General features: G+C 33.3%; 2 protein-coding genes and 1 long non-coding RNA gene across 4 annotated transcripts; 2 read left to right on the top strand and 1 right to left on the bottom strand.

The window, feature by feature from the left end:
• Positions 1–321: 321 nt before the first annotated feature.
• On the bottom strand, positions 322–3566 carry LOC136778242 (acyl-CoA-binding protein homolog). Its single transcript, XM_066734912.1, has 3 exons — positions 3410–3566; positions 1193–1307; positions 322–726 (listed from the first exon to the last, which is right to left on the bottom strand). The coding sequence occupies exons 1-3, from the start codon at positions 3422–3424 to the stop codon at positions 593–595; spliced, it is 264 nt and encodes an 87-aa protein (XP_066591009.1). The 5' UTR covers positions 3425–3566; the 3' UTR covers positions 322–592.
• Positions 728–3387, top strand: LOC136778244 (uncharacterized). 2 transcript variants are annotated; one of them, XR_010823387.1, is made up of 3 exons: positions 728–857; positions 941–1129; positions 2704–3387. It is a non-coding gene; the product is annotated as an uncharacterized lncRNA (long non-coding RNA). The 2 variants fall into 2 exon arrangements; XR_010823388.1 differs by having other exon boundaries at positions 733–1129; positions 2704–2954; positions 3170–3387.
• A 3887-nt stretch (positions 3567–7453) lies between the features above and the next one.
• Exn (Ephexin) lies at positions 7454–26515 on the top strand. The gene is made up of 15 exons (XM_066735078.1): positions 7454–7712; positions 12198–12570; positions 13299–14926; positions 15024–15283; positions 15493–15767; positions 15867–16366; positions 17300–17418; positions 22779–23339; positions 23692–23789; positions 23870–23972; positions 24048–24399; positions 25226–25339; positions 25434–25790; positions 25874–26190; positions 26301–26515. Exons 2-15 carry the CDS (start codon positions 12322–12324, stop codon positions 26513–26515), a joined length of 5148 nt encoding a protein of 1715 aa, XP_066591175.1. The 5' UTR covers positions 7454–7712; positions 12198–12321.
• The last annotated feature ends 52 nt before the right edge of the window (positions 26516–26567 follow it).

Here is a 26567-nt window from a genome sequence, read left to right as displayed (position 1 = left end):
TTGGAGACAACACAGCAGCGCCTGCAGCGGAGGAAGATGGAAACACGATAACCAAGAAAAAAAGGCGCGCAAAAATCAACGGAAAATAAAGAACAGATTGAGGCGATTGAACAGAGTGAAGCAGAGTACAATACGTAAAGGAAAGCTGTTAAATTATTTATTAATACTCATGGATCCCCCTTATAAATTAAAGGTGATAAACCTTTGTAATTGTGAAGCTTCCAAATCTTTCTTCCGTACGTACATTTATATATTGTATAGCTACTTTAACGTAAAATAATTAAGTAACCTTGTTATTTAAAAAGTAAATGACGATAACAATTATTATTTATAAAATTTTATTAAACAATCTTACTGCCTGGTTTTTTAACAAAAAAACTTTTATATATGTAACAACATATTAAGAAGAGAGAAAGCGAATGGTAAACAATGAGAGAAATATGAGAATTTCAATCAACAATCGCTATTATTTTCGATATGATCGTCATGACCTTTCCTGTTTGATTTTAAAACTTCAACACCGTATAGAATTCGGTAAAGATAACTTTAACAATTAACCGTTATTCTTAACCTTATTTTATACGTAATGTATTTATTTATACTTTTGAAGCAGATTATCCACGTATGCTACATATTCCTCCTTTGCCTTGTCTTTTGATGTGCCTTTTTTTTTATTCCAGAAGTCCCATTTTGCTCTTCCTTTCATGTCGAACATGCCAGGTCTCGCTGTAAACGGTTAGAATGATAAAAATAAATCGATTTTTAAGAAATAAGTACGAAATAATTTAGTGTAAGGTATACGTAAGCATCAGAGCTTCTTCATAGAATGGAAGATTTTAATTCAAGTGAAATTCGAGGTTAAGTATCTACAAAATACGCAAGTGAAAGATAAGATATAATGTAATTATTCAAAATTAAATTCAAAGAGTTTTATTTTCAGCCGGATGTGATGTGTGTCTCCTAGTATACATGATTTCAAATTATAAAGTAGATCGTGATGAAACTTTGAAATACTTTCACGATGAAATAGTATCTTGTGATGAAACAATTATGATGCAATGTCATAGAAGAGTAATATAATTTTCCGCCATTTTTATTTTTTGTTACCTAGATCGAGCATCCTAGTGAGGTAAACATGAATTGATTTTACTTATATTTCATATGTATGAATGATGCTTTTCTTTTTACTTACGAGTATTAACATCGCCAACCGTTGCTTGTTTAAAAAGTGCATAAAGTTCCAATAATTCTTCGTCTGTCGGTCGTTTTGTCAGAGCTTTTACAGCTTCTGCTGCTTCCTCAAATTTCTAAAAAAATTGTTACAATTTCAAAATTTACGATTAATTTTTAAGGTAGTAGTCTAGTAAATCGACCGGTTTTGCAAGGTATTTTTCGGGAATTTTTTTGACTACCTAAATGAAATGCAAAAAATCGGAAAATTTTATATGTTATTAATACTATATTGAATTATACAAAAATATATATTTTTTTTAATTTTTACGATATTTTATTTAAATTATATGGGTTCAAAGTAGGTGAAAAAAAAATAATATGTGCTGCTGGCCCGTGAGATATCTCCAGTTTGGGTAATCGAAAATAAAAAGATTCAATGGATTATTGTTCAATAGGATTGTCATTCTGGCCGGTACTAGAAAAAATTAATTTGGTTGAAAAGTAACAAAATGGCGGACTTCGAAAAAAAGGTACAATTTTTTTAGTGTTAATTGGGCTGTGACTTGAAAAATAATGGATGAACAAAATGATTCTAGTTCCGGCCAGAATTACAGATGTGTAGAGCAACCTGTAAAAATTTCAGCCCGATCGGTTCAACAGAAAATCTGTTATGCCTCGGGCCGACCGAGAAAACGTGGTTTCGAGAAAAACGCGTTTAAAGTTTGACTAACAGAACTTTCATCCTCACACTAATCGTCGATCTCCGGTGCGTGCAACAAGCTTTAGGTCTCTTCATACGTGTCAAACGCGGGTATATCTGGTTATATTCTTTTGTATATCAAAAGGTATACGAAACTTCAAGGAAATATAAAGGTAATGAGTCATAATAGTGAGGAATAACCATTAGCAGATGTCGTGCACCTTACAGCGTTCAATTATGCGGCGCTCTCGAATATATATTATATCTTTGTTAATATTTTGAATATCGGTTTAAAATTTATACACCATATTCTCATGTTGGTATACTATCGAAATATGAAAAAAAAAAAAAAATTCGACCCAAACAACTAGACTACTGCCTTAAGAGCCGCGTGACCATTATTCAGTGATTTCATTGCATTTCATTATTTTCCACAAATAATCTTTTACGATTGTGTCGCATACTATCACACATGTATATGCATATTATTGAGGTTATGCCCCGTAACTTATTAAAAAAATAAATATTCAAAATGGCAGGTACATTTTTTTCGCGCGCGATTGAGAACTGTTTAGCTTTTTTTAAGCATTATTAAATCTCTTTTGTTTTAACTTTTACATTAATTCAAACATTACAGTCTAATAAAAAACAATGTGTTTTTTCACAATTCAATGAAATCCTATTTACACATCGCTACAGTGGAATAGATATTTGCTCCAATCTTAAGCTCTTGCCCCGTTATAACCAATAAATTTTAATTTTACTCTAGTAAATTGGAGCTTTTCACTTGCCTTACCGGAATAATTATAACTTTTATTCTCTCGATTTAGCAATTAGCAATAACTATGAGAGAAGAATAAAGCAGAGAGGTTATAATTGTGAAAAGGAAAAAACTGTTAACCAGCATAGTCACAATAGTAAAAAGTAATATAACGATAATTACATAAGGCCAATGAAATCTTCAAGGAAAACGAATACAATCGATCGATATGCCGAATAATTGACCTAAATCCGATGAACTTTATAAATCGAAGAGCTTCGATCACTGGCACAGGCGCAGAGTTTAAAGGACGCGTTAGAGGTAGAAACAAATTAATTGAACTAAAATATTAAATTCAGCAAAAGGTAACTATAAATAGTTAATATTTTACGCAATTTTGCGTGTGTGTGTATAGTAAACTCTTACTATAGAATAAAGTAAATAGAGATAATTTCTACATTTTTAAAAAACTTACATTAAATATTTTTTTAACAACACATTTCAAAATTAATAACTACTATATTAATTTGTTGTAGGTCCCTGCACGGTGATAAGACGATACAAACAGTGTAAAATGGACAGAGAAATTTTCTTCATTTTTAAAAAACTTGCATTGGTTTTTTTTAACAGCACACTTAAAAAAATTAATAACTATTATATTAATTTTTTGTGGGTCCCAACACGATGATAAGACGACAGAAAAAGTATAAAGGAAATTAAAATAATAAATATTTGCATTGTGCGATGTTCGAGCTTCTGGAAGAAATTTTAGTCACCTGATCAAGAGACATTCTGACGAGAGAGAAGAGTTCCTGTCCTGCTGGCTGACCCTCCAACACTATCAGAAAACCGTCTAGCTTTCGTGCTTCTTGTTTTCTTACAGTAAAACGAGTTCCTCCTTAAATCGAAAGTGGGGACTGCTGCTTGCATAAAGTCCAATATTGAAAACATCATTCTCTCTCTCTCTCTCTCTCTTCTCTTCTTTTTGTGTATTCTGTATGTTTGAGTTTAACTTTTGCTCGTACGTGCTCGTGCACAAATTCATTAGCGTCTGTTCTTCCTGTTATTAAAACTCAACTCCTTAGTCTTTACCTTCAGTTATTTATAAAATAATATTATTCTCATTTTTTACCTGTTCTTTTTTAATTTAGTATTACCATTTACCTGCAAAAAATTGTGCTTGGTATTACGGCAGACTAGTCTGTGCATAATTTTTTATATATATATAATTCATTAATTATTATTTTATTTTAATAAATTTTTTTTTATATTTTTCCTATTTAATTGTGTAGTGTTCTTATGTAAATGCATGTGTGCATGTGTTTATATTAAAAAAACAAGTCGCATATAAGTGTAGTTAACATTAATGTTTATGATATTTTCTTTAATTGTACGTGCTTGTGTACACACGCCCGTACGCGTGCGTGCGCGCGCGTGTGTGTATGACCTCTTACTTTGTACGCAAGTAACTGTCTCATTAACCTTTCATGCATAATTTTCGAGATCTATGTAAAACACTTTCGGTTGAAATTAATTTTATTAAAATCATTCATGATTCAGCCAAATGATTTACGTTGAAAAGATAAAGTAAATACATCTTTGTTAATCTTCCATTTTGCAGTTGGTATTTTTTAAGTATAATATTCTCTATAGAAAATATCAAAATTAATGTTAAGTATCGCGAATAAATTATTATTGTTATTTCAATTTTAATTCTTCAAGTATTATGTTTCAGCATAAAGAATGAGCCATTGCATAAATACAATCAGGCTTCTTTGTCGGTAATATCCAGGGATTACGCGAGATGGTTTCTGGTAGATTGTGGTAAGAATCCATTATTAAGATTGGATGTTGGTGAGATTGACGTAAGTACCTTTCTTTATTTCTTCTCAGAGCGGATAATATAAAAACTGTAAATTTTACATCCTTCGATGCAACGATACGCTTATATAAACATTTCTTCTATTTACGCCAGGGAATTACCCAGAGGAGCAGAAGGGATGATAATAAATGAATGGAATGCAAAAAAGGAAAGAAGCTGGGACAATAACCAAGGGCGAAAATTAAAGTAGAGGAGAAGAAAATGAGAAACAGGGAAGAAAGAGACAATTGGTGGGGGTTGGTGAGTGGTCCAGGGAGTTTGGTGCCCGGATGACGACCATACAAATGGGGCCAATGTGCCACACCATCCCGCAAGCAAGACTCACCTGCGCAAGAATGTTGGAATTCCAGTCTGTCTGACGCACGACTTCTTTTACCACTTTCTGCCGCCTCGGGGGCTCCGGGAACTCTCGGGTCCAATACCCCCGCCCTTCGCTGGACTCCATCGACCCCCACCACCTCTCTATCTCTTCCCTTCACTCGCTTAACAAGATCACACGGTTGTTTTACCGATACACCCATCAGAACTAATTCATCTGTTTAGTCTGTAATATAACAGCGAGGTTTGCTTTTACCACTTTTTATTGTGCTCGGAATTTAAAGTTTAAACTTTGCTACTGCTTTAACTTGCAACTATCGCATAAATTTAAGTTATTTATATCTTCTTTCTAAGCTTGGAGTGGTTTAATTGTTAACTTCTAGCGTAGGCACTCGCTTATCAAATGTTACTCATAATTATTTTAAGTCTGTACAGCGAAATGGTCATTGTTATCGCTGCAGCTATCTCGTCCATCTGAGGTATTAATCAAAATGGCCATAGATAACGGAAACTGCAGGGACTCATTAAAATCATTAGTGTGAAAATATTTTACCTACAATTACTTTGCTGACTTTATGTAATTTACAGTTAGAGCATTTGAATGTTATTTTCGCCAAGTAAACTTAACGGTAAACGAAGCTTTTTACGAGCCGCCTTCTAACGGCGGACAAAGCATTTATTATTTACTTGCGAAAGAAACTCGGCTAACTGTAATTATTATATTTATTGAGCTTTTTTGCTCATTATACTTATATTAAGCATGTTTCGCTTTTGACACGTTTGCTTCATAATGTTTTTCGTAGAATCACTTTCGGTCTCTATGGACTGCGAATTTTTTTTTCACTTGCCTTATTATATCGTTAAGCGACATTTCTTTCTTATCTTTTAAAGCCACGTACCAAAGTGTTAGCATTTGTTCCGCTTCTGTTATGGAGAAACGAAACGATTTCAATGGCCCCGAGCCAAAAGAAAATAATACAATTTGTATGGTTGAAAATTGACAATGAAAAATTACTGTTAAAAATCTATCTGGGTTTAACCTTGGGTGAAGTGTTGAAGGTTGTACGAAGGTCCTTTGAATGTTTCAAATGGAACCCTCCACATTTTTCATTATATTTTTTTGAAGCTTATCGCAAGAGCTTTACAAAATGCCGTACGAATGCCTTATTTAATACAGGTTTTTATTAAATATTTAAGATTGTTCTAAATAGCATCCCCTAGGTTTTATTATATATTTTTGTAAAATGCCTCAAGATCTTTTCAAAATACTTACAAATTTACTATTTAATTCAAACGTTTACCAAATGTTTAGATTTGAAATAGTATATAGATGTGGATTTGACTAAGGGAATGGGATTGGTTATTACGTACACACTTATTTGTTATGTTAACTCTCTTATAATTTCATATTCATCAAATATTGCTTAAACGTGTTTAAATTAAATAGCACATTTATATGAGTGATTGAAAATATCTTCGGATAATAAATTACAAGAATATACAATAAGTAAAAGCCGATTAACAAAAATAAAGACTCATGATTTTCATATAATGACCAAATCTCTTTGGTTAAACCGAGGAAACTATATGATAGATTGTTAGTAGTACTCTTTAAAAGTCAATTGTAGACCTGTTTCTAAAATGCTTAGTTTTCGAGATATTTTATTGTTCCGGGACCCTGTATTTATTTTCCGCTTTCCAAGTTTCACATTTGGAAAACTTTTTAAATGGATTCTTTATTTGAGATGACTCCCATTATAAACGCGGAGAAAAAATTGTAATAAAGCTACGTGATTTCAATCAAATGAAAATAGGATTGTTAAGATTCACGCGGTTATTTCCTTGGTCCATATTTGAACTAATTATGAAAACAAGCATGAGAAAAACCGGTGAAATCCATAAGAGAATGCGGAATCATTTCTAATGCCATGCGTATACAGTAAAAGAGTAAATGGATATGGTGCTAATTTTCCCTCTTTTCACTTTATCCCACTGTCTTCTAATTTAAAACTTGTATGGGATGATAAAAAAGTCTTAAGTGATTATAATTTTCTGAGAAATCAAATTAGGCATTTTTATCTCGTTATTAGCATCATTCTTCAGTTGGCCTACCACAATATGCCATAATTTGTCATTTTATCTGATTGGTTCGTTTAAGGAAGAAAGAAAAAACAAAGTTTATGAACGCCAGTAACTTATTAAGCTGACTGTGTGACATGCACACAGAGAGGCTACAGCACCAACCAAAAAGAAAAACGTAATAAAGTCTGGCGACATGACACACGAGACAAGAAGCATAAAGGAATTCGAAATGAATGAGTCAATGAAATCGGTATTTGATTTGGGAAATCAGTCGCATGGATAAATAAATTCGAATGGTTACGGTACATACAGCAACGAGATAAGCCGAGAATGTGCGGAGCTGCCCGAAGGGATTTGGCGGTTCACGATTGTAATCGGGTAAACACACGATGTTCCCCTACCAAGTGGTTTCCGAGGTCGAGAATTTCGCGGAACCAGCCGAAGGCAGCCGAAGCCTCCCGAGAAGTGGAAGAAATATCCCTACTTTATCTACTTGAAACGTCACACGCAGGGAAACGTTCGAAAATTCCACTCTCTACGCACGCAGATCGCGCATGTCCGTGATTTGCCGCTCGATTGGCCAATGACGATCGATCTTAGTGGAGCGTTTCGGAGCACCTGTGCAATTTGCAGTTGACCGCTGACTCTTAAACTGTTCGTACGTCTGTTTATCTGCTTATCATCGAATTTCTGCGCACGTGTGACTATGTAAATAGTGTAAATACAGTGTCGTGACCAATCCCTTCAAGTAATTATGTTTATTATTAAGGAAATCAGCCATCAGTGTTCTTCAAACAGTAAGCTTTTCCAAATTGTTTACTATACTTTTCTCGCTCTTAATACAAATCCTAGTGATCAAAATTTATCAGTTTCAATGACGGTATACCCTGGGAAAGACGATAAAATGAAAATAACTGTTTTAATCTTAAGAGAAATCTGTTTCATAAAATTCGTTGCTTCCTCCTAGGCTTTATAGATCAGATGACGGATTAATTAACATTAAAAACCGATAAGAAAAAAGATAGCTTCAAGTTTGTGTTTATATTTGACAATGACTAAATGAGTTAATTGAGAAACAGCGTATATCATTAGATTCACCAATGTTTTCGATGGACCGTGATAGATGTTGGTGATCTTTGAGCAGTAATCTTGCTTACGGGAACGTTCGCAGATTTGCGTTTACCGTTCCTTTCGCAAAGCGAAGAATTTTATTGGACGTGAGAAGATTGGCAAGCTAGCAGCAAATCCCGCGTGAAAAACTGCCATTCTCGCGGATGTTGCGTGCCATTCTTCTCTTATGACATCGTTTCTTCGATTAGCCAGAGACATCTTAATCGTTTATTTGAGCGTCGAGAACGACTATTTACACCAAGCATTCAAATTTCTTACTAAATAACCTCCCTCTATCTATACCATGTATCTCAAAATAATGCTTTCAACGTTTCATACCTTATTCTAACTGTTACGTTACAGGATATCGGACGAGTATGGAATGCGAAGGGTACTGAAAGCTAAAAATTCCTTTTTTCACTTAATTGCTAAATCGTGCGTAACTTGTAATATCGAGTCGTACGATTCAAATAAATTCAGTGTATTACTGTACAATGGAAAGCTGTGTTTTTTGATAATGTAAACATAAAAGATTTTAAAGCATTATAGACTCTTTTTATGTTTACCAGCTAAATCTTTGTTTGATGTATCAGTTACACCAACTGAAATTATAGTCGTATTAACATTTTATAGTGCATAGTTAATACTTTTCACTATCGATCATTAAGTTTTACCGACCCAGCTAGCCAATAACATGCTTCGAGAGTAGTGATTGACTTTATCTCTGAAAACAAAGAGTATTTCTAAATTCTAGAAATATCTGATTACCATAAAATCTGACTACAACAAGTATTAATGGAATTCATCGTCATTATACGAGATTTAACAAAAGATCGTATTATTTTTTCTCTCTTCTCCCCTTATTTCAAGAAAGGTACTTTAATTAATTTTTAATTAAATATTAAAGTTACTTTGGCTCGTAGCTGCAAGCATTCTTTTTTTAAATTTAATGGTCGATTTTGGGTGCTTGTTTTTTGTTTTAAAGATTTCTCGTTCCTACTTTAAACGATTGGATGAGATTAATTAAACGTCCGTTTCTATTTGCGACGATGATCAATTTAACATAATTAGAATTACGTGTAAGTGATGAGAGAAATATTGAAGCAATAAAATGGCATTGATAAGATAAGATAAGGATGAATAGTTTGCAATGGTGAAAAGTAAAAATTGTGGCTTTTTTTTATTACAAAATAACTAATAAGCACTATCTGCAACTCCAGCATGCATTGTAGGATAATTGGGGGTTTTGTTGACAAAATTAAATTTGCTTTGATATTGTATCAAGTAAATGAAAAACTCGCTTATATTTTTATTGGATGGTATAGGAAGTGATTTTAAATTGTTATTGTATCACTATTCTCAAGTATTTTTATTCAAAAACATGATTTTGTTTGAATTGTAAATATTTTAATAAGCCCTAGCTATAATAAGTTTATATCTTTACGTAAAAATAACAAAAATGTAAAGAAAGTGTCGTTTGTTTGACCCTTTTCTTTAAGTAACTCTGCCTAAATACATAACTTCAATTATTTTTAAACAATAAATATGCTGTGTATCATTGAAATTTTTAACAACAAAAATCACTCGGTGCTGGCACGACTTTTTTTCTTGTTGCACTATGAAAGAGAGTTAATAATGAATTAAATATAATAATAAAATAGTGAATTGTTAGATATAGTCAAGTAACTTGAATTTATCTATCATAAGTCGCTATTAGAAAAAAAAAAATAAATAAAATTACAATAGTGTACTTATTTGTTGATAAAATTAAAAATTTTCTTTATAACTATTTTATTAATCGATCAATGACGAATTGGATGATTTTTATCGAATGATTTGAAATTTCAGTGATATCTGAACTTTTTTCAATGCTTGTACATTCACAATATTTTCTTGGTCTGCAGGAAATTGTAAGGAATTTGCTGGCCACGAATTTTATTTGCGGTTCATTTAAAAAAGCTAATGGCTGAAGGAGCCAATTTATTTTTTCCTGATACCATAATTAGAAGCTGATTAATATCAATTCTTATATTTTTATAATTTTGGTAATCTGAATTTTTTATGAAATTTTCTTTCGAAGAAGAGAAAGAATGCTATTGTTTTTATTATATCGAAAAAGTGAAGCAATACAAAAACAATCAACCTAAAAGTTTTATAGGATGACGCATTTAACATGCCTAAAGGATAGATTATAAATATTCTGTTAATATAAAATACAAAACGCATATTTTTGTACAGGACCTTTTTTGATACAATTAATAAATCATTCAGAAAAAGTCCTAAGATAAAAATCAAGACCTCTCTTTTTAATTAAGGAGTTAAATGTAATCTTGAGCTTACTTTGTATTTTAACATTAAGACAATAGCACTCAACGAAAAATGATTGCTTTAAATTTAAATTTATGTGTATAAAAAGATTTGTCGCTAGTTTTAATGTTAAAGCTCTTTGAAATTTGATGTAACAACCAGTTGTACGCCTAATTTATATGAATGTATGAGTAAGTACGAATAAACTATTGTTGTAAACGAGTCTCTGGCAATTGTACTTGCATCAATATTCTTGTGTGTCTATGTATGCGTATCAATACCGAAGTACAGAAAGTATAATTACAGTCATCGAAACTAATATTTAAATACGAATGTGCAAGCGTGTGTGTGTGTGCGTACAAACATACAAAAGCCTTTGTTGAAAACATTCTCTAGAAAATATACCTGCGTTAACGAGCTAGTGTTGTATAAATACCGAAAGTGTAGAAAGTACAGTGTGCTAAAACGAACAAAACCATAGTTAAGGCCTATATATATTTATACGATGAAAGAAGTGTTCATATTTCCAAGTTCTCCGATAAACCCATTATATTTGAGTTTATATGTGTGCAAATTCCTGTGTTTATGCATCCCCTCCCCCTCTCTAGATTTAGTAAGTTTTAATCGTGTCAAAGAACTTGGACATATTTCGTTTTCGTTAATCGAGTACACAGGCCTTTGTCAAAATATTTGTATTAGTGTGCGAGTAACCGCGGGCAAGCTCTTTTCTTGCAAACGAGTCCCTGGAAAATACACATGTGTTAATTAACTTTTATGTGTGTGTGTACTGTGTGTAGGCGAGCACACAATGGAAACAATCATGACCGAACATAAGCGATAAGAAAGCGCGTTGCACGATTCGTTTCGAAGTTCTCTTATCGGCTGCTACTGGACGAAACAAGAAGAGAAACAACGACCTTTTGTTTGGCATCGTTCTCAAAGTTACACCAGTATCGAGGAATTTTTTATACTTTATTCAAAAAATTAAACACGATAATTTTTTTGTGCAGGTCCTATGTATATTATGTATAGCAGTATAGAAAAACGTGATGGTAAATTAATTAGAGATTATTTTATTATTATACTGTACATTATACGTACAAAGATTTACGAAAATGTAATTTCAGGAAAAAGCGGTTTCAAAGATCTGCTGAGTTTACTTAACGGAAGAAACATTTAGCATGATATAAATAATGCATTTTAACAACACAATTACGATACCTCAGCATTGCGTCAAACGTTTTGAACGTTTGTGGTTTCAATATAAACCTTAGACTTTTATTATGCCATGCAAATTTTGTTAGATTTTTAATTATAATTTTTTGTCTGTTTAATAATTTGAAAAATTTGAGCACTAATTTTCGTACAATAATATAGTATATCTTGATCAGCGTGAGTGACGAGTAACTTTTTCTGGATTCCAATTTCAATAATGCTCAGGGTTTTATCCTGAGATTAAAGTTATCCAGTAAAATTCGTTTAATTAATTGCGACACACAATGTGTAGTATATAAATGTTATTATAAATTTATCTTCATAATATTTATTCTGTAATAATTTTGAAGCTTTTTTCACATACAATCTTAATTTGAACAAATTTGCTTTAAAAATATCAATTAATATATAGAAATAATTATACTGTAGATTTTTATGCTATTTTAAAACCGTAAAAAAATTTATTTCCAAATAAATTATATAAATAAACCATTTCTTCAAAAATACGTTTTTAAAAAGTTCTACATTTGCATAAAGATCCACAGTTAAATGATAATTTATTTTGATGACTAATTATATATTAATATAAAAGATTTTAATTAATCTTTTAATTATTGAGATAATTATTCTTTCATTTTGTATATTTACAGAGTGTGGATAAAAGGTAGAAATGTTGAGTTAGATTTTGCCTTTTCGAATGGAGAGAGCGAGCAGGAAAGGATTATTGCACACGTTTTCTGGAACTTGAGATTGCAGACGGAGGAAAGGATAAAAATGAGCAGTTCGCCAAAGGCAAACAGGAGCTTCCTGTACAGGAACAACGGAAGTGCAGGAGACAGAAGAACGAGTTTACAGAGCGAGAGAGTGGTTTACGCGACGATAGACAAATTAGCAATGGGGAGAGCTAGCTTGCCACTACAACTACCACCTTTTCAGCATCAGAGTGCCATTGAAAAGGTTCCAGACTCCAATTCTGATTCTTGCACCAACTGCCAAGTGAACCAGGAACAATCCAATCTTCAGGTACATCCATATAAAACAATTTGTCTGTGCATGAAGAAAATAATTATTTAATTTAAATTTGTTTATAATATAAATATTTACAATGAAGTATTTTATTCAGTTTTAATAAATATTTAACACTATATTAAATTAATATAAATCCATTTATATTCAATGTTATTTTATTTGAATAATGTGTATCATTAAGGCTGAGTAAAATATTTTGTTGTAAATATTTAAAATGAGATTTATTTAAATAAAATGTTTTTTTTCTAGGTATACTTTTATAACAATTGCAAAATTTAATTGCAGTACTTTTAATTTTACTCCAAGCAACTGATCTTGCAAAGCTCCCTGCTATTTTGTATGTATGGGATGAGTTACGGCGAAAGTTGCAATTGAATTGAACAAAATACGTGAGTCGTTCGCGAGACATGGATCGATTAAACCCATTGGTAGAGGGACACCAAACGGTGCATTATAATTCAAAAAGGAGCGGCTCGTTGTGTTACAACGTGCCAGCTTTCCATCGAGGATCCAAGTCTCGTTAACTTTACTAGTCAATGTATACTGAGAACGTAATCCTATTTGCAAAATTCTTAGGATAGGTCTGAGAGTACTAGGAATGCTAGTTTATATTTCTTTTAATCCTAAAACTACAAGAATATATTTTAAAGTCTGCAATTGTGTCCATTTTTTAAAAGAATTGAAAGGTTTTTATGTTCTAATGGTTTTTAAAATATTTTTAGGCTAAATCAAGCACGATCGTTTTGGAGAAAACAAAGTCAGATTTGGATTCTGTGGTTGAGTTGAAAAAGGAAAGTCGAATCGGTAATTTTCAGAATTTCCAGACCAGCAATATTAATGACAGAAATAGTGTGAATCAGACGTTAGTCATTAATTCCAGAAAGAATTTCTCGAAAGATTGCAACGAAAGTATCAACTCGAAGGACGCGAATAATCTCAATAGTGTGAAAGCAATTGTTAAAGACGGGAATGACGTAAAGGACACAAAATGTACGAGGAGCATCAAAGAGATCAAGGAGAAGCTTATCGAAAGTTCGAGGAACTTTTCAAATCGAATTCATTGCTCGGAGAAGAGCTTCACCTCGGACAAATCCAGGTCTGCCAATTATTTTTACAATAAGAAAAACTCTCAGACTGGTTTGAACGGGGATTCCATCGTCAGCTCATTGTATCCATCGAGGACAGCTAGCTTGGATAGAAATAACGAAAAAACTTCGCAGAATTTTGAGAGATTTAAGCAAAACAGCCAGGAATATATTTCTAAAGTCTCTGAGGATGACTTGAAAATCGCTAAATTGTCTTTGAGAACACCTGAGAAGAAGACCGAAGACTTGGGTGATTTGTCTGCAAAGGTGTCGAGGTCTGAAAGTGTGCAGATAAGTAGAGGATATGCGGAGAAATCTTTGAGAGAGAGGAAAAATATTTTTGAGGCATTGAAATGTCCCTTGCGAAATATCGTAGATAGGAATTTGCCTAAAGAGTCTGAAAACTGTTTGCATAGCGAGGTTCGAGATGAGGTGGTTGCAGACAATGCAGATATATTAAAATGTAGCAGCCAGGTAGCAGTTAAAGAACCAGCAGAAAGCTTTCAGCAAATTACAAGCAGGATATCAGAAATGGTGGAAAATTGCGTGAAGAATTTTGAGGGAGAGATTGGAAAGTCCGAAGAAAATATAGAAAACCCCAAGAAGAATGCAGAACAAAAGGAAAAAGAAGAAGTTTTCGAGATCATTGAACACTTGGACAATTATGGAAATCCAATAAATTCTACGAGCACCACTGATTCCTCAGGTTTGGCAGAACTTGAGGTATCTACAAGCTCTACAAAGAATTCTACGGGCATCACTGATTCCTTAGGCTTTGTAGGTCTTGAAAATTCTGCAAGTTCTGCAAAGAATTCTACAAGCATCAATGATTCCTCAGGTTTTGCAGACCTTGAAAATTCTGCAAGTTTTGTAAAGCATTGCAATTTTATGGACCCTGCAAATTTAGACATAAATCGTGAGAGAAACGACGAGGTCCCATCAGAAGAGTCGTTTGTGGTCATAGAGGAAGCTCGAGAAGTATCTACATGGGACAACTGTGTAATTAGGAGGAGGAGGAAGAAGAAGAAGAAATCGGAGAAACGTGTGGCTGAAAGTGAAACGAGTCTTTCGAGTTTAGGTAACGATGGGAGTGATATTTGCAATAGCAAGAAAAAAAGGCACTTTGCCAGGAACGTTCTGCATTACGTGCCAGGTCACTTGGTAAAACGTCCTAAGAAATTGAAGAGGAAGTATAAATCGAGTTCTTCCTTGACTGCTGGAAGATCTGCACAGCCTGAAACCAGTTTAACGTCCAATTTCGAGAGGTAGTCTTATCTTATCGACTATTTTCATTATTACTGCATGTAGACCCACTACATAGTTTTTCAATGCATATTTTCTAACTTTCTTCCTCTATTTTAGATCCACCAGCCTTTCGAGGGAGGAATTAAAATACGTGACTATATCTTCGCCAACGAATTTCGTACACGTGGCATCCGCAACGAATTTGAGGCTACAAGCTGATGGAAATTATGTTGGGTCGAATCTGGAGCAGACTGTAGTTATCACACATGAGCAAAAGTGTGCTACTTTGCCTCTCTTGGTTGGAAGACAGATGTACTCGTTGAATCAAAATAAAAGGGGGGACAAATTTGGGGGAAATTCAAGGGAAGGCTCAACAGGCAAGTTTTGCAAATTAACTTTTCTTAATTATAGCTTCTCGAGAGATAAATAAGCTTTCTATACGACTACCAAAATTGTGTTAGCTGTTTAAAGATAAGACAGAGTTGAATATATATTTAAAAAGTGCATTTTAAGGCCATAGAGCTGAATAAGTGCTGTCCTTCTTTATCAAGCTGTTATCCTTATCAAAAAAACTTTGTCACAACAGATAAAACTGATAGGACAACCTACGTACAGATAATCCAGGATTCCACGAGGAGTCGATTGATCAATACTCGTGAAATTACCAAAATTGATAAATCGAATGATTCTGTGGGCAGCAAGGATGAGAATCAACAAATTTACGAGCCAATGTGCCAGTTTACTTCGCTAGAACAAAATGAACCATTGGCTAATTCAAGCTTTTTATGGAGCAATCGAGTACAGAATTTGGAAAAGAATGGAAGTTACGATGATATCGTCTCACCTGATTTTTCTTCAGAAGTAAGTTTTTTTATTGTTCAATATATCTTTGCTTCTCTTCTATTCCTCTTAATTTCTTCACTCTAGAAAATATGTATGATGCAATGAATTTTTTAACAGGAACATTATGACGACATTGGCTCACCAGTATCATCAGAAAACGAAGTGACACCGGATGATGAGATCTATGATGACATAATGGTTCCTGCAAATGAAGATAGTCAGCCGAACCATCAAACCCCTCCTCAGATTCCCTCAAAGCCTGGAGGAAACGTTATAGATAATTCTAGAAGAGAGCAGAGTAACGAAGAAAATTCATTTGAGAAAACATTGTTTAAGAAAACATTGTGTGCAATGGAGTCGAACAATGAATATTACAGCGAGGATCAGTATTTGGTAGTTAATAACGAATATTCCAGCGTGGAGGATGAGGATGGAGTCAGTGATGGAGGGGATAATGTAGACGATTTAGTTTACGATGACGTAGAATTTCCTAGCGAGGAACGTGTCAACAGCCTCTATGCTGGCTCCACTCTCAAGTCGACCTTGACAAACAGCAAGGAATCTGAGTGGGAGGATCTTGAAGACTCGCCTTCCCTCGCAAGAAGAAATGCTGCTCGGTGAATATCGTATTCTTTGTCTTAAGCTTTCTTTGACTCGTCTCTGTCTTTCTTATCTATTACTCCTATAGTCACAAAAGTTATACTAAATTGAAACAATTTGAATCCTTCTCTGTGACTCTTCTCTCTCTCTCTCTCTCTCTCTCCATTCTATCTTCTCTTTAAATTCATATATAAATATATTTTTTAAACCACCTTTATGCCCTAGCTTCCTAGACCTTACACGTTTCTTTTTTTTTCTTCTCTTCATTGTTATGTGCTACAGCCTGCACATTTGTTTTAGTTTTGTTCTTACCATTCTGCTGGTACTGCAATTTTAACTACAGTCTATATTGCTTACATTTGGGTCTAGGTCTTCTTCTTTGTGTGTGTTCACTTTTAATTCTTTTTACCATTCGTTGAACAAGGGATCTCATTTTAGATTCATGGTCAAGGCTTCTACAAGTATTTAATATGCCTGTAGACAAGTGAGAGCAAAACAGGAATGAGCATACAGTAAAAGTGCATAGTTTAGCTAATAATAATTAAATGCACGAGTGTGGAAAAGATTGTATGGTAAAACCATAACAATCACGTGAACCTTTATTGCCTGTACTAACTTATTTTATTTTACAAAGACAAACGAATATTAAAAATAATAGGAAGACTCATTAATTCCACGAAGAAGTAGCATTAGTATAATAAGTGAAAACTGGTGGCAAAAGAAATACTGGAATTCATAATTAGCTGCTTCAACGTCATATTGTTTTTAACACAATACTCCTTATCTGTTTGTCTTCTGAAATAGGAATATAAAGCCAGATTTCTCTTGATTCATATTTAAAACTGGACGACAAAGAGTTCCTAGAAAAATGCAATTTTATGAATTAATTATAACCAGAATTTTTATCGTCGCTGTGTCTATATAACTTTTTAAGAATTTTTTTTTTGCAGTGGAAAGAAGAAGAGTGGTCAACAACGCTGGTCAAGGAAAGCAAGGAAACAACGATCGAAAAGATCGAAAAAGAATTCGAGAGCGTCGACTAAAGCTGTACGGGATTCCTCGTTGTACGGTAAGTGGATAGACGATAAAAGGAAAATATTACGAGGAGATACAATTTATAGTCTTTGCACGTTTGTGCGGTTATCTGAAATTCTGATCAACATAGCGGTTCACTAGCATTCTCCTCAGATCTTTATATTTGCCAGTTGATAAAGAAAATTCGCAAATTTAAGAGGATTCAGCAGAGATCTCAAAGGAAATAATTCTTCAGGTGTGCGTGGATCTTAATTTTTATTGCTACCACAATTTAAATTAATTATTTAAATCCTAATTAATTCAAGCACAGAAATTATTTAAGGTTTGAAAAAGAAGATAATAAGCTAGAGAGATATATGGACTGATTTAAAATTTATTGAGTAGAAATTGAAACAAATTCACAAGAAAGAGAGTGCCAAGTACAATTGGCATTAGCATGAGAAAACAGCTGAAAGAGACGTATGAGAAGGATTTGGCAAGATTTGGAAATAAGGTTTTTAATAGGATGGATGTGTCCCTGGGAAATTTCATGGGGTGGTGTAGCAGCCTATCGTCAGAACGTCAGAATCAGCTAAGACACAGGAGAGCTTTTAAGTAACGCGAGAACCCATTATTTTTATATTGTCTTCGTCTCTTTTGTTTGGCAATCATCATTAATTTATGAATGTTCACCTTCGAGTCTTTCTCCACTTCCACTGGTACAACTCGTGACACCCGTCATTCATTGTTGTGTGGATAAAATTACAATATGAAATTAACTGCTGATAAAAATTCTATAAAACTTATTCATTGATAATAATTTTATTAAATAAGATTGCAGAGTTACTAGTTAGTTAGCCTCTGTCTTCTTTTTGTAATTTAAAGTTTTTTTACACTAGTGTACATATGTGCTTCTGTTTCATATTGTTTTGTTATAATAATACAAGGAAAGTCTTAATTATATTTTATAGAATTTAATTTTCATTCATTAAAGTTTGGTTTAAAACTTGTACGAGAATTAATTTCTATCATTTAGCATTGAATTGTGAGAGGAAGGAGGTAGATGACGTTCTTGCATAGTTTTACTAAAACGCGACTGCTTGAGAAGATTACAGAGTATAACCTGAATTATGTAATTCATGTAGAAAATTCACATGTGTCAAAAAGGCATTGTTAATTTGATGAAGAATCTGTTAATTTAAGTTCACCGCTTAAGGATCATATTACTAGTTGTATCTTCAAAAAATTAAGAAAAGCCCTATGAAAATCGATTGAAATGACAGCAACATTCTTGTGAAGTACAACAGTTTACTATCAAATTTGTAAATCTATTTTAAAAAGTCGTCTAAGTTATAGGTCTTATAAAAAATATTTAAAGTGATTTTCTGGATAATTTCATAGTAAACATGTGCAATACAAAAACAGTAAATTAAGTAGAATAACACGCCGAGTTTGCTATTTAATAGTCAAGGTCGCGCATGAGTGAGTTGCAATAGTCGTTTTCTGCTGCTAATTTTTCGCGTGGTTTCAATGGTAATCGTCATTAATTGGATGACGTTGCTGTTGTTCGTATCAGAATTTCAAAAGAAAACTGCATAAAGAAGGTCAATGATTCATAGAAAAATAGGAGAGTGTAACGATCTGCATTCCAATGTAATTATATTATATTATATTCTTATTACATTTATTTTTAGTAGAACTCGTCATTAATCAGATAACTCTGCTTTAATATTCCAAGTAGAAGATTCGCAAATTATATTTAGCTACATCATTTACATCAGCAATACCTATACACAAAACAAGTTTCATTCCAGTTTCAGTCACTGGTTGGAGAAATTAACGGGTAATTTGCTCGTATGGCTGGCTAGAAATCATCTTATGTAATAATAATAATTAAACATAATTAACGTGGCTAAACTTAAACTCTCCCATGCAGAAGAATTCTTGATTAATTATCGCTTCTTCAGCACGACTGGGAGATTGGAACTGAAATGGAATAAAGATTAAAGAGAGATTTAGGATCATTTGTAAATTACAAAGAAAAGTCTCAGCAGTCATGAAGGAAAATCTTCTTTAGCTTCTCTCGCTGATCCATTCAATTATCAAGAGGAACTGTTTACATTCAGGAAGTTTTTGTCAAACGAACAAACTAGGAAATTAGATAAGTTTATCGAGGCGAAACTTTTGCTTTTCGCTGCAATCAACAGGATTTTCCGCTTCAACCTTGCAAGAGTATATACCGTTTGACTAGGTGTTCTCTTCTCTCACATTGTTATTGTCCGATTATGTAAAAAGCACTCTCGCATTGAGAAACGAAAGTTAAATTTCATCGAGTCCAACTTGGATAGAGCTCGGAATAAAACGGAGAACTCTTATTGTGATTAAAGTTTTGAGAGAATACAAAATAACGAAAGATAGAGATATATAAGGTGAGGCACTTGAGAGTTTCCAAAGCCAGGATGTAAAAATGCATGTATCCTTGTAACTCTCTTCTAACAGCATTGGATTTGGAATTACTGGTATAATTTTAATTAATATTGTTGCAATATTATAAATAATTATTCAGCTAGATTCGTGAAACGTTTATACAGGATACGTGCTGTTAGGAGTCTAAAAGATGTCATTGTTTGCACAAGACCTCTTTTAATGCAAATAGAAAGAGCTTCGAATTATATCTCTTATAATTCACAAAATAAACATGTTCCTACGCCTATGCCTGTATATATATATATATATATATATATATATATATTGATATATGTGCTCTGAGACGTGTTATAGCTTGTATACGAAGAGTACGTGTTGCTCAATAAGCATGATAAGAGATGTGTGAATAGAGCGCAAAATTCAGTGGAAACGGAGCTTAATTTGGCAGGAGGTGAAAGCGCCAATGCTGTGCTGGTTATGAAGCTAAAGACTCCCCTCTCACGAGTCAGTTCAAACTTCAGTTCAGTTGAGTTCAGCCAGGGAAGCAGACACGCAAGTAAATGTAAGCGCAAGGCAGAGCACTGAGCTGATGACTGCAGAGAATCGCTTTTCCACTTGCCACTTGCCAGGCCAGTTGCTTTCAGTATTCCCAGTGAAATAGTGACTGGGGAACAGTGAGGAACCTCAAGCTACTCGCTCTTTCAGTGTTAATAAAACCTGACAAAAATATTCAGTTATACTCTTCTCGCTTCCAAGAAACATTAAGAATAATAATAACAATGGACTTGTGCAGTTAACTGTCAACAAATAATTCTGGCTGTTATTATAGTATATTAAAGTGAGAGGAGAGCGAGTAAAATGCTGCGATGAAGCAGAATACGAGAACAATCTCACGTAGACCGAATACCCAAGGTAGAATTATCAGTGTTTGTCTTCACATTCCCTCTTAGTCCTATTTGAGATAAGCAAAGGTCGTGTAAAATTTTCGACACTTAAGTTTCACGCATATCCGGCTCTCAAGTACACTGTGAGCGTGAATGGATCCACGCACCTTCGCGGTGAAATCGTCCTTGGATCGGATCGATCTTCTACTTACCTCTACACATCTTTTTTATCCGAGTCTCTCACTCCTCAACGACCTTTCATTCATTTTGTTCAATTTTAAACCATAATCAGTGTGTTTATTAACTTCTTTTATTCTTTTTGTTGTGACAATTTTCAGAAATGTATAATTTTTTTAACAATGGCATAGACAATGTTTCCCGTGTTACTTTACATTTGTGCTATTGTTAGAAGTAATGACGGATTACATAACTTTTCTCCCATAAACACCAAATTTCCATTGGTTGATTTTAAAGGACACGAGTCAATTAAATTTGAACTAGTTTTCCTCACTTTTGCAATTTTATCATAGAGTTTATGCAATATTATATAGTTTTTTTATGTAGTATTTATAACAAAAAATTGGGTTAATGAAATTGAAGAGAATGTATATATGAATTTACAATAATCGTAATTAAAGCTATTTATTTATAGTGACGATATTTTTAATTAGGCTTCGACTGATATTATTTGAAATTAGTTTTTGTTTTTTTAAATTCTTTTGGTCACATTGTACAAATATTTATCTAATCGGATTAGTGCATATTGGTCTTTTGATATTACATTTCCTAATGGTCAATGAATGATATTTCAAGAAATTAATTTCAACCTTCCTATTAACTCTTATTATGTTTTAATTAATAACACTTTTGCATTGTTTTTTTATGAGATCAAATTTTATATTCTTATTTTTCCCTTGCATTGCATTCTATCACTTCATTACTTTCTCCTGATATTCTATTTTCTTTTTCACTTCGCTACTTCATTATTATTGTTATTGCTGCTATCCTCCAAATTATTCCTTTCTCTTTCTCCGCGAACGTGCGTTGATAGCAAATCGGATGGGATGGCTGGGATTGTGAGGACTCGTGTGACCTTGGACACGTATGATTTCAAGTGGCTGTTAGCCTTGGCAGCGGATCGGTGCTGATCATCGGTTGCACGGATAAAATCGAAGGACAGTTAAGAAAGCAGACGGAGGAGGAGGAAGAAGAAGATGGAGAGAAAAAAAAGAGGCAGGAAAAGGAGGAATGTCAATGTGTCCAAGATGGAAACGCGAGAAGATGGCGTGGACGTAGCGGTGGTGGAAGTGGAAAGGTAGATGCAGCGAGGAGGAGCCATGGTCTCGTGCAGATTAGAGTCGTCAACCTCGATGAAACTTTGGATACCCAGGAAGCGTCTTGCTATGTTCTAGAAGGTCAAATTATCACCAGTTGATGTTTCAACATCTTTTTACAGATATCCTTATAATACATCAGGATCGTTCCACAATTTTACTACTCTTTTCAGTCCTTGCTCTAGTTTCTACGATTTTATCCTCTTATACTTTTACACTCGATTCCATCTTTCATTTTACTCTTATTATTCTCCAAACTATCTGACTGATGAATAATTATTAAATTATTTAATAACTTGAGGATGTGTTTATTATAAACAAAAATAAATAAAATATTGTGCTTTTGATTGCATATTCCCATTACAAAGCGATTACACTTAAAATTGTAGTTTTCAAAAAGCAGCATTATTTGAAAATCGATTTCAATTTTGGCAAAGGTTTCCGAATTTTAAGAGAAGTATCGTTCGGGTAGAGTAACGCAATTTTGAAACTTCGACTTTGTAAAGTAAGAATTATTTTTTAACTAATCTTTTTCGTTTTAGTTTTATCGAGAATATTTTGTAGTTTTATCCCAAAAATGCTTTTTTGACAGCTCTAAAATAAGTGCTGAAATTAAAATTTGTCTTTGAAAAACTTTGTTTTTTGAAAACTAAGATTTTAAGTGAAACTGCTCTTTGTGATATGGGTAAACACATTCCTATTGAGATTTATTATTTTTTTTATTGTTATGTCTCCTACAATTCACGCAGTATTCTTATTTTTTCATGTAGATGCAGTTTCTGAGGATAGCAATTATGAAACATTAAACTCAACTTCACCAGATACCTCAAGTACATGCTCAGAGTCACCAGTAACACACATTGAACGCCCAGAAGTTGTTCCAGAGGAAAAACTTTCAAATTTTACAAATTACATTGAAGCTCCAACTAAACCCATGCCACCTCCACCGCGAGAGGTCAGTTTAACACAGACCATTGGAAAGCGAATGAAAATGTTGAGAAGAACCTGGAGCATTACGAAAGGGAGCTTAGGAAGAATTCGTAGAAGAACTTCTGTGGAGGATGAAAATGTTGAAGAAAAAGATAATAATAGTGAACATCATTCCATTGACAGTAAAAAGTATTTTAGCTTCAAGAAACATTTTAGAAAAAACCTAACAAGTCTGTCCACCTTTTATCTGTATGATGAAAGCTTGTATGGTGATAGTGGGACCAAAAACAGTGATAAAAAAGAGTCTGCTTACAGTAATAATAATTGGTACAATCAACGAATATCAGAGAAAGAAAACATAGCTGATCCTTTGAGGCCGGATGAAGCAGCTGTTAATAATGGTGAGTCTCATTAATTGATTTAAGCAACTGTATACCACTAATTATTTTGTTATAACGGTAGTTGTAATCTAAGATATCCATTGTACTGGTTACACATGATTTAAATTGTAGATAAACAAATTCTTGTTTATAATAGAAATATTAATTCTGAAATATTAAATAATAGTTTTAAATAACAATGTAAAACAAAATATTTGACTTCTATATTTACATTGTATACCACATTTTATCTGTATTTTGTTGTTTTTTTTTTTCTGAATTTAAAACACCCCTGTTTAAAGCAGTAAATATCTATTAGTTACAACCATCTTATTGTAAAAATAAAAGACTTATGCAATAATTGTCATTTCAGATAATTACAGTGCTTTAACAGAAGAGCCTTTGTACCAATTTTATGCAGCTGCTGCAGCTCGCGATGCTTTTGAATTTGATTCAGATGGCTATGAAGAGGTAATATTTTTTTAATTATACACTTATATAAAATTAAGCTTAAGGTAAACAGTTAATTTTTTTAATTTTTAAATTGTCAGGTGGAAAGTGTAAACTCCTTTTCTGCTTCAATAGATTTGGCAAGACCAGGTCATCGAACATTGTGGTGTCAAACCCCACAAGTTATTAGCAGTGGGCTTCTAAGTAAGCAATGCAAAAATTAGGTTTTACATAATTACAGCAGTGTATACAAGCTTCTTACTAAATTTTTATTTACAGAACGATTAGCAAATGAAGAAAAAAAGGTGCAAGAAGCTAAATTTGAGATTATAACGTCAGAAGCATCGTACTTAAACTCTCTTCACGTTCTTCAAAACGAGTTCCTGAATAATAGTGAGCTAGTTAACGACATTCTAACTGTTACTGAAAGAGAAAAACTATTTGGAGGTGTTCCTAGTATACTTGCAGAGTCTGAACGGTTTTTAAGTGAATTAGAAACTGTTTGGAAAGAAGATCTGTTATTGTATACTTTGCCAGATGTCCTATTAAAATATGCTGAAAGATGTTTAGACATATATGTCAGTTATTGTTCAAATCAAGTGACAATTGATATCGCTTTAAAAGAACTCAGGTAATTTTCATTGAAGTTAAATTCAAGAATGGAGCCCACACAATTCATAAGTAAAACGGATTTTAGTGGATTTTGCTGAAAATATATAGTATGTGGCTCATCTTGATTTCCTGATGAAATGCTTTCATAGACAATTATTGAATCATAGACTATTTGCATTGCAAGTATTCAAAAAAGAGTCTAATACCATATTATTATAGAATACAGTTAATTTAGAATTAGAAGGGAGTACGGGTGTAGACTGCATTATGAGAAGGGCGAAAAAAGGTGACATCTTGCAATAACGTACTTTAACCTCTTTGCAATTACAAAATCAAGTTAAGATTACTTGGTATTGAGACCAGGCTTGCAGGAGAAGCTGGATATATTATTTTTTGTAAAATTCGTGTTAATCGCAATCTTTAAAAACATTGCGCTGTATAAGGGATATCAATTATTCATAATAAGAATTTGAAAAAGATGACTAGTTATGAAATAATATGAATATTAGGCGTCTTTCGCGAAAGTCGATCAGATCAGGGTTAGTTACAGTCGGGTATAAGTATTGACTGTATTCGACTATATTTAATCCCAATTCGATTGCCTTTCGCGAAAAGCGCCTTAATTAGATAAGAATTTGATATAGTAGGATTAGACCCCATTGAAAAATTGCGTTACAGAAGTCGAACAGTGACTAACTGGATATTGTACCTGAAGAAATCTTTTATCAGGAGTTCAATGTGATCAAGTCACATAACAATTTTTCTGCCAGTTCCACTAAACTATTTTCTATATAAATTACGCCAGGTCTTTTAACATTAAATATAATGTATATATTTCATTGCAGGACTAGGAAAGGACATAAGTTTTTAGATATGATTTCACAAATTGAAACGAGGCCGGCTTGTCAAAGCTTGTCCTTACATTCATTTTTAATGTTACCTATGCAAAGAATAACGAGGTAATTTTACATCAACAATGAGTCAGTCAACGTGTTTAAAGTCATTTATATCAATGTCCATTTTTCATTTACAATTGATTACTCAATTTTGCAGATTACCATTATTAGCGGACGCAGTTCTATCGAAGCTTTCAATTGAGCATGAAGAAAGACCACTTTGGGAGAAGGTTTTGTCAAACTTTAGCTACATTGTTGCTGAATGCAACGAAGGCGCCAGATTAGCCTCACAAATTGCGGAAATGGAAAGCTTAGCTAAGAAATTGGAATATCCATCGAAAATAAAGCAGGTTCCATTGACCGACAGGTGTTTAGTTAGAAGTGGGCCTCTTGTGCAATTATCCAGCAAGGCTGATATTGAATATAAGCTCACCTTTGGCAAGAGGTTTCAAAAAGTCCCGTTATATTTATTACTGCTTACTGACTATATTCTAGTCACAAAACTTAAACATAAGTAAGTTAGTAGTAAATTATGCGTTCCATAAGATTACTGTAAATTACACTCATTGAAAGTAACGGTTATTATAATTCTTTTAGTACTCATGAAGACACGTATTCGGTAATCGACACATGTAAAAGAAATTTGTTAACGTTGGAGCCGGTAGGAGAGGACTCCCCATTTGCTGGAAGAAATGCGATGATCTTAACATTATTGGAGAATCATGCTGGACGTCAGACTGAGTATGTTCTAATGTGCGATAGTACGACAGAAAGAGAGAGATGGTTAAAAGCTGTTTCACCACCGAACCCAGGCTTAGTTGGGGAAACTTTATACGAGACTTGGGACTGTCCTCAAGTCATGGCATTGTATTCTTATTCACCAGCTCAACCGGATGAATTGTCGTTACAGCCAGGTATTCTTTACTCTCCTTCATTAGCGTAAATTTAAACTTGTTTATTCTATTACACTTTATTTATAAACTAAAAATTATTTTATGAATAGTAACTTATCTAATTTTTCAAGGGGACACCATAAACGTATTAAGGAAAATGGCAGATGGTTGGTATCATGGAGAAAAATTATTGCACGGTGAGCAAGGCTGGTTCCCTGGTAATTATACTAAAGAAGTTGCATCAGAGCACGTACGTGCAAAAAATTTAAAGCAGCGACACAGACTTCTGGCTCTCAGTCATCGAGTATTACAGCGCAAAGGAAAATCTAGTATCGCTATTCGCTAAGGATTATTATTGTTAAATATTAATTCACACTTCATGAAGTCTTATTCAAAAT

Source organism: Prorops nasuta, unplaced genomic scaffold, assembly GCF_024137725.1.
Source record: "Prorops nasuta isolate Cenicafe-Biocafe unplaced genomic scaffold, Cenicafe_Pnas_1.2 PNAS00014, whole genome shotgun sequence".
NCBI classification, from domain to species: domain Eukaryota; kingdom Metazoa; phylum Arthropoda; class Insecta; order Hymenoptera; family Bethylidae; genus Prorops; species Prorops nasuta.
Note: the sequence above shows the minus strand (reverse complement) of the source record. Positions and strands in the feature narration are given on the sequence as shown.

What these genes read in the sequence shown, in the direction of transcription:
- LOC136778242 (XM_066734912.1), bottom strand. An exon ending in GGTTGGCGATGTTAATACTC is followed by an intron (nt 727 to 1,192) that starts GTAAGTAAAAAG and finishes AACCGTTTACAG; the next exon opens with CGAGACCTGGCATGTTCGAC.
- Exn (XM_066735078.1), top strand. Translation starts at nt 12,322, where the DNA reads ATGAGCAGTTCGCCAAAGGCAAACAGGAGCTTCCTGTACAGGAACAAC. An exon ending in TTCAAGGGAAGGCTCAACAG is followed by an intron (nt 15,284 to 15,492) that starts GCAAGTTTTGCA and finishes TTGTCACAACAG; the next exon opens with ATAAAACTGATAGGACAACC. An exon ending in TGAATTGTCGTTACAGCCAG is followed by an intron (nt 26,191 to 26,300) that starts GTATTCTTTACT and finishes TAATTTTTCAAG; the next exon opens with GGGACACCATAAACGTATTA.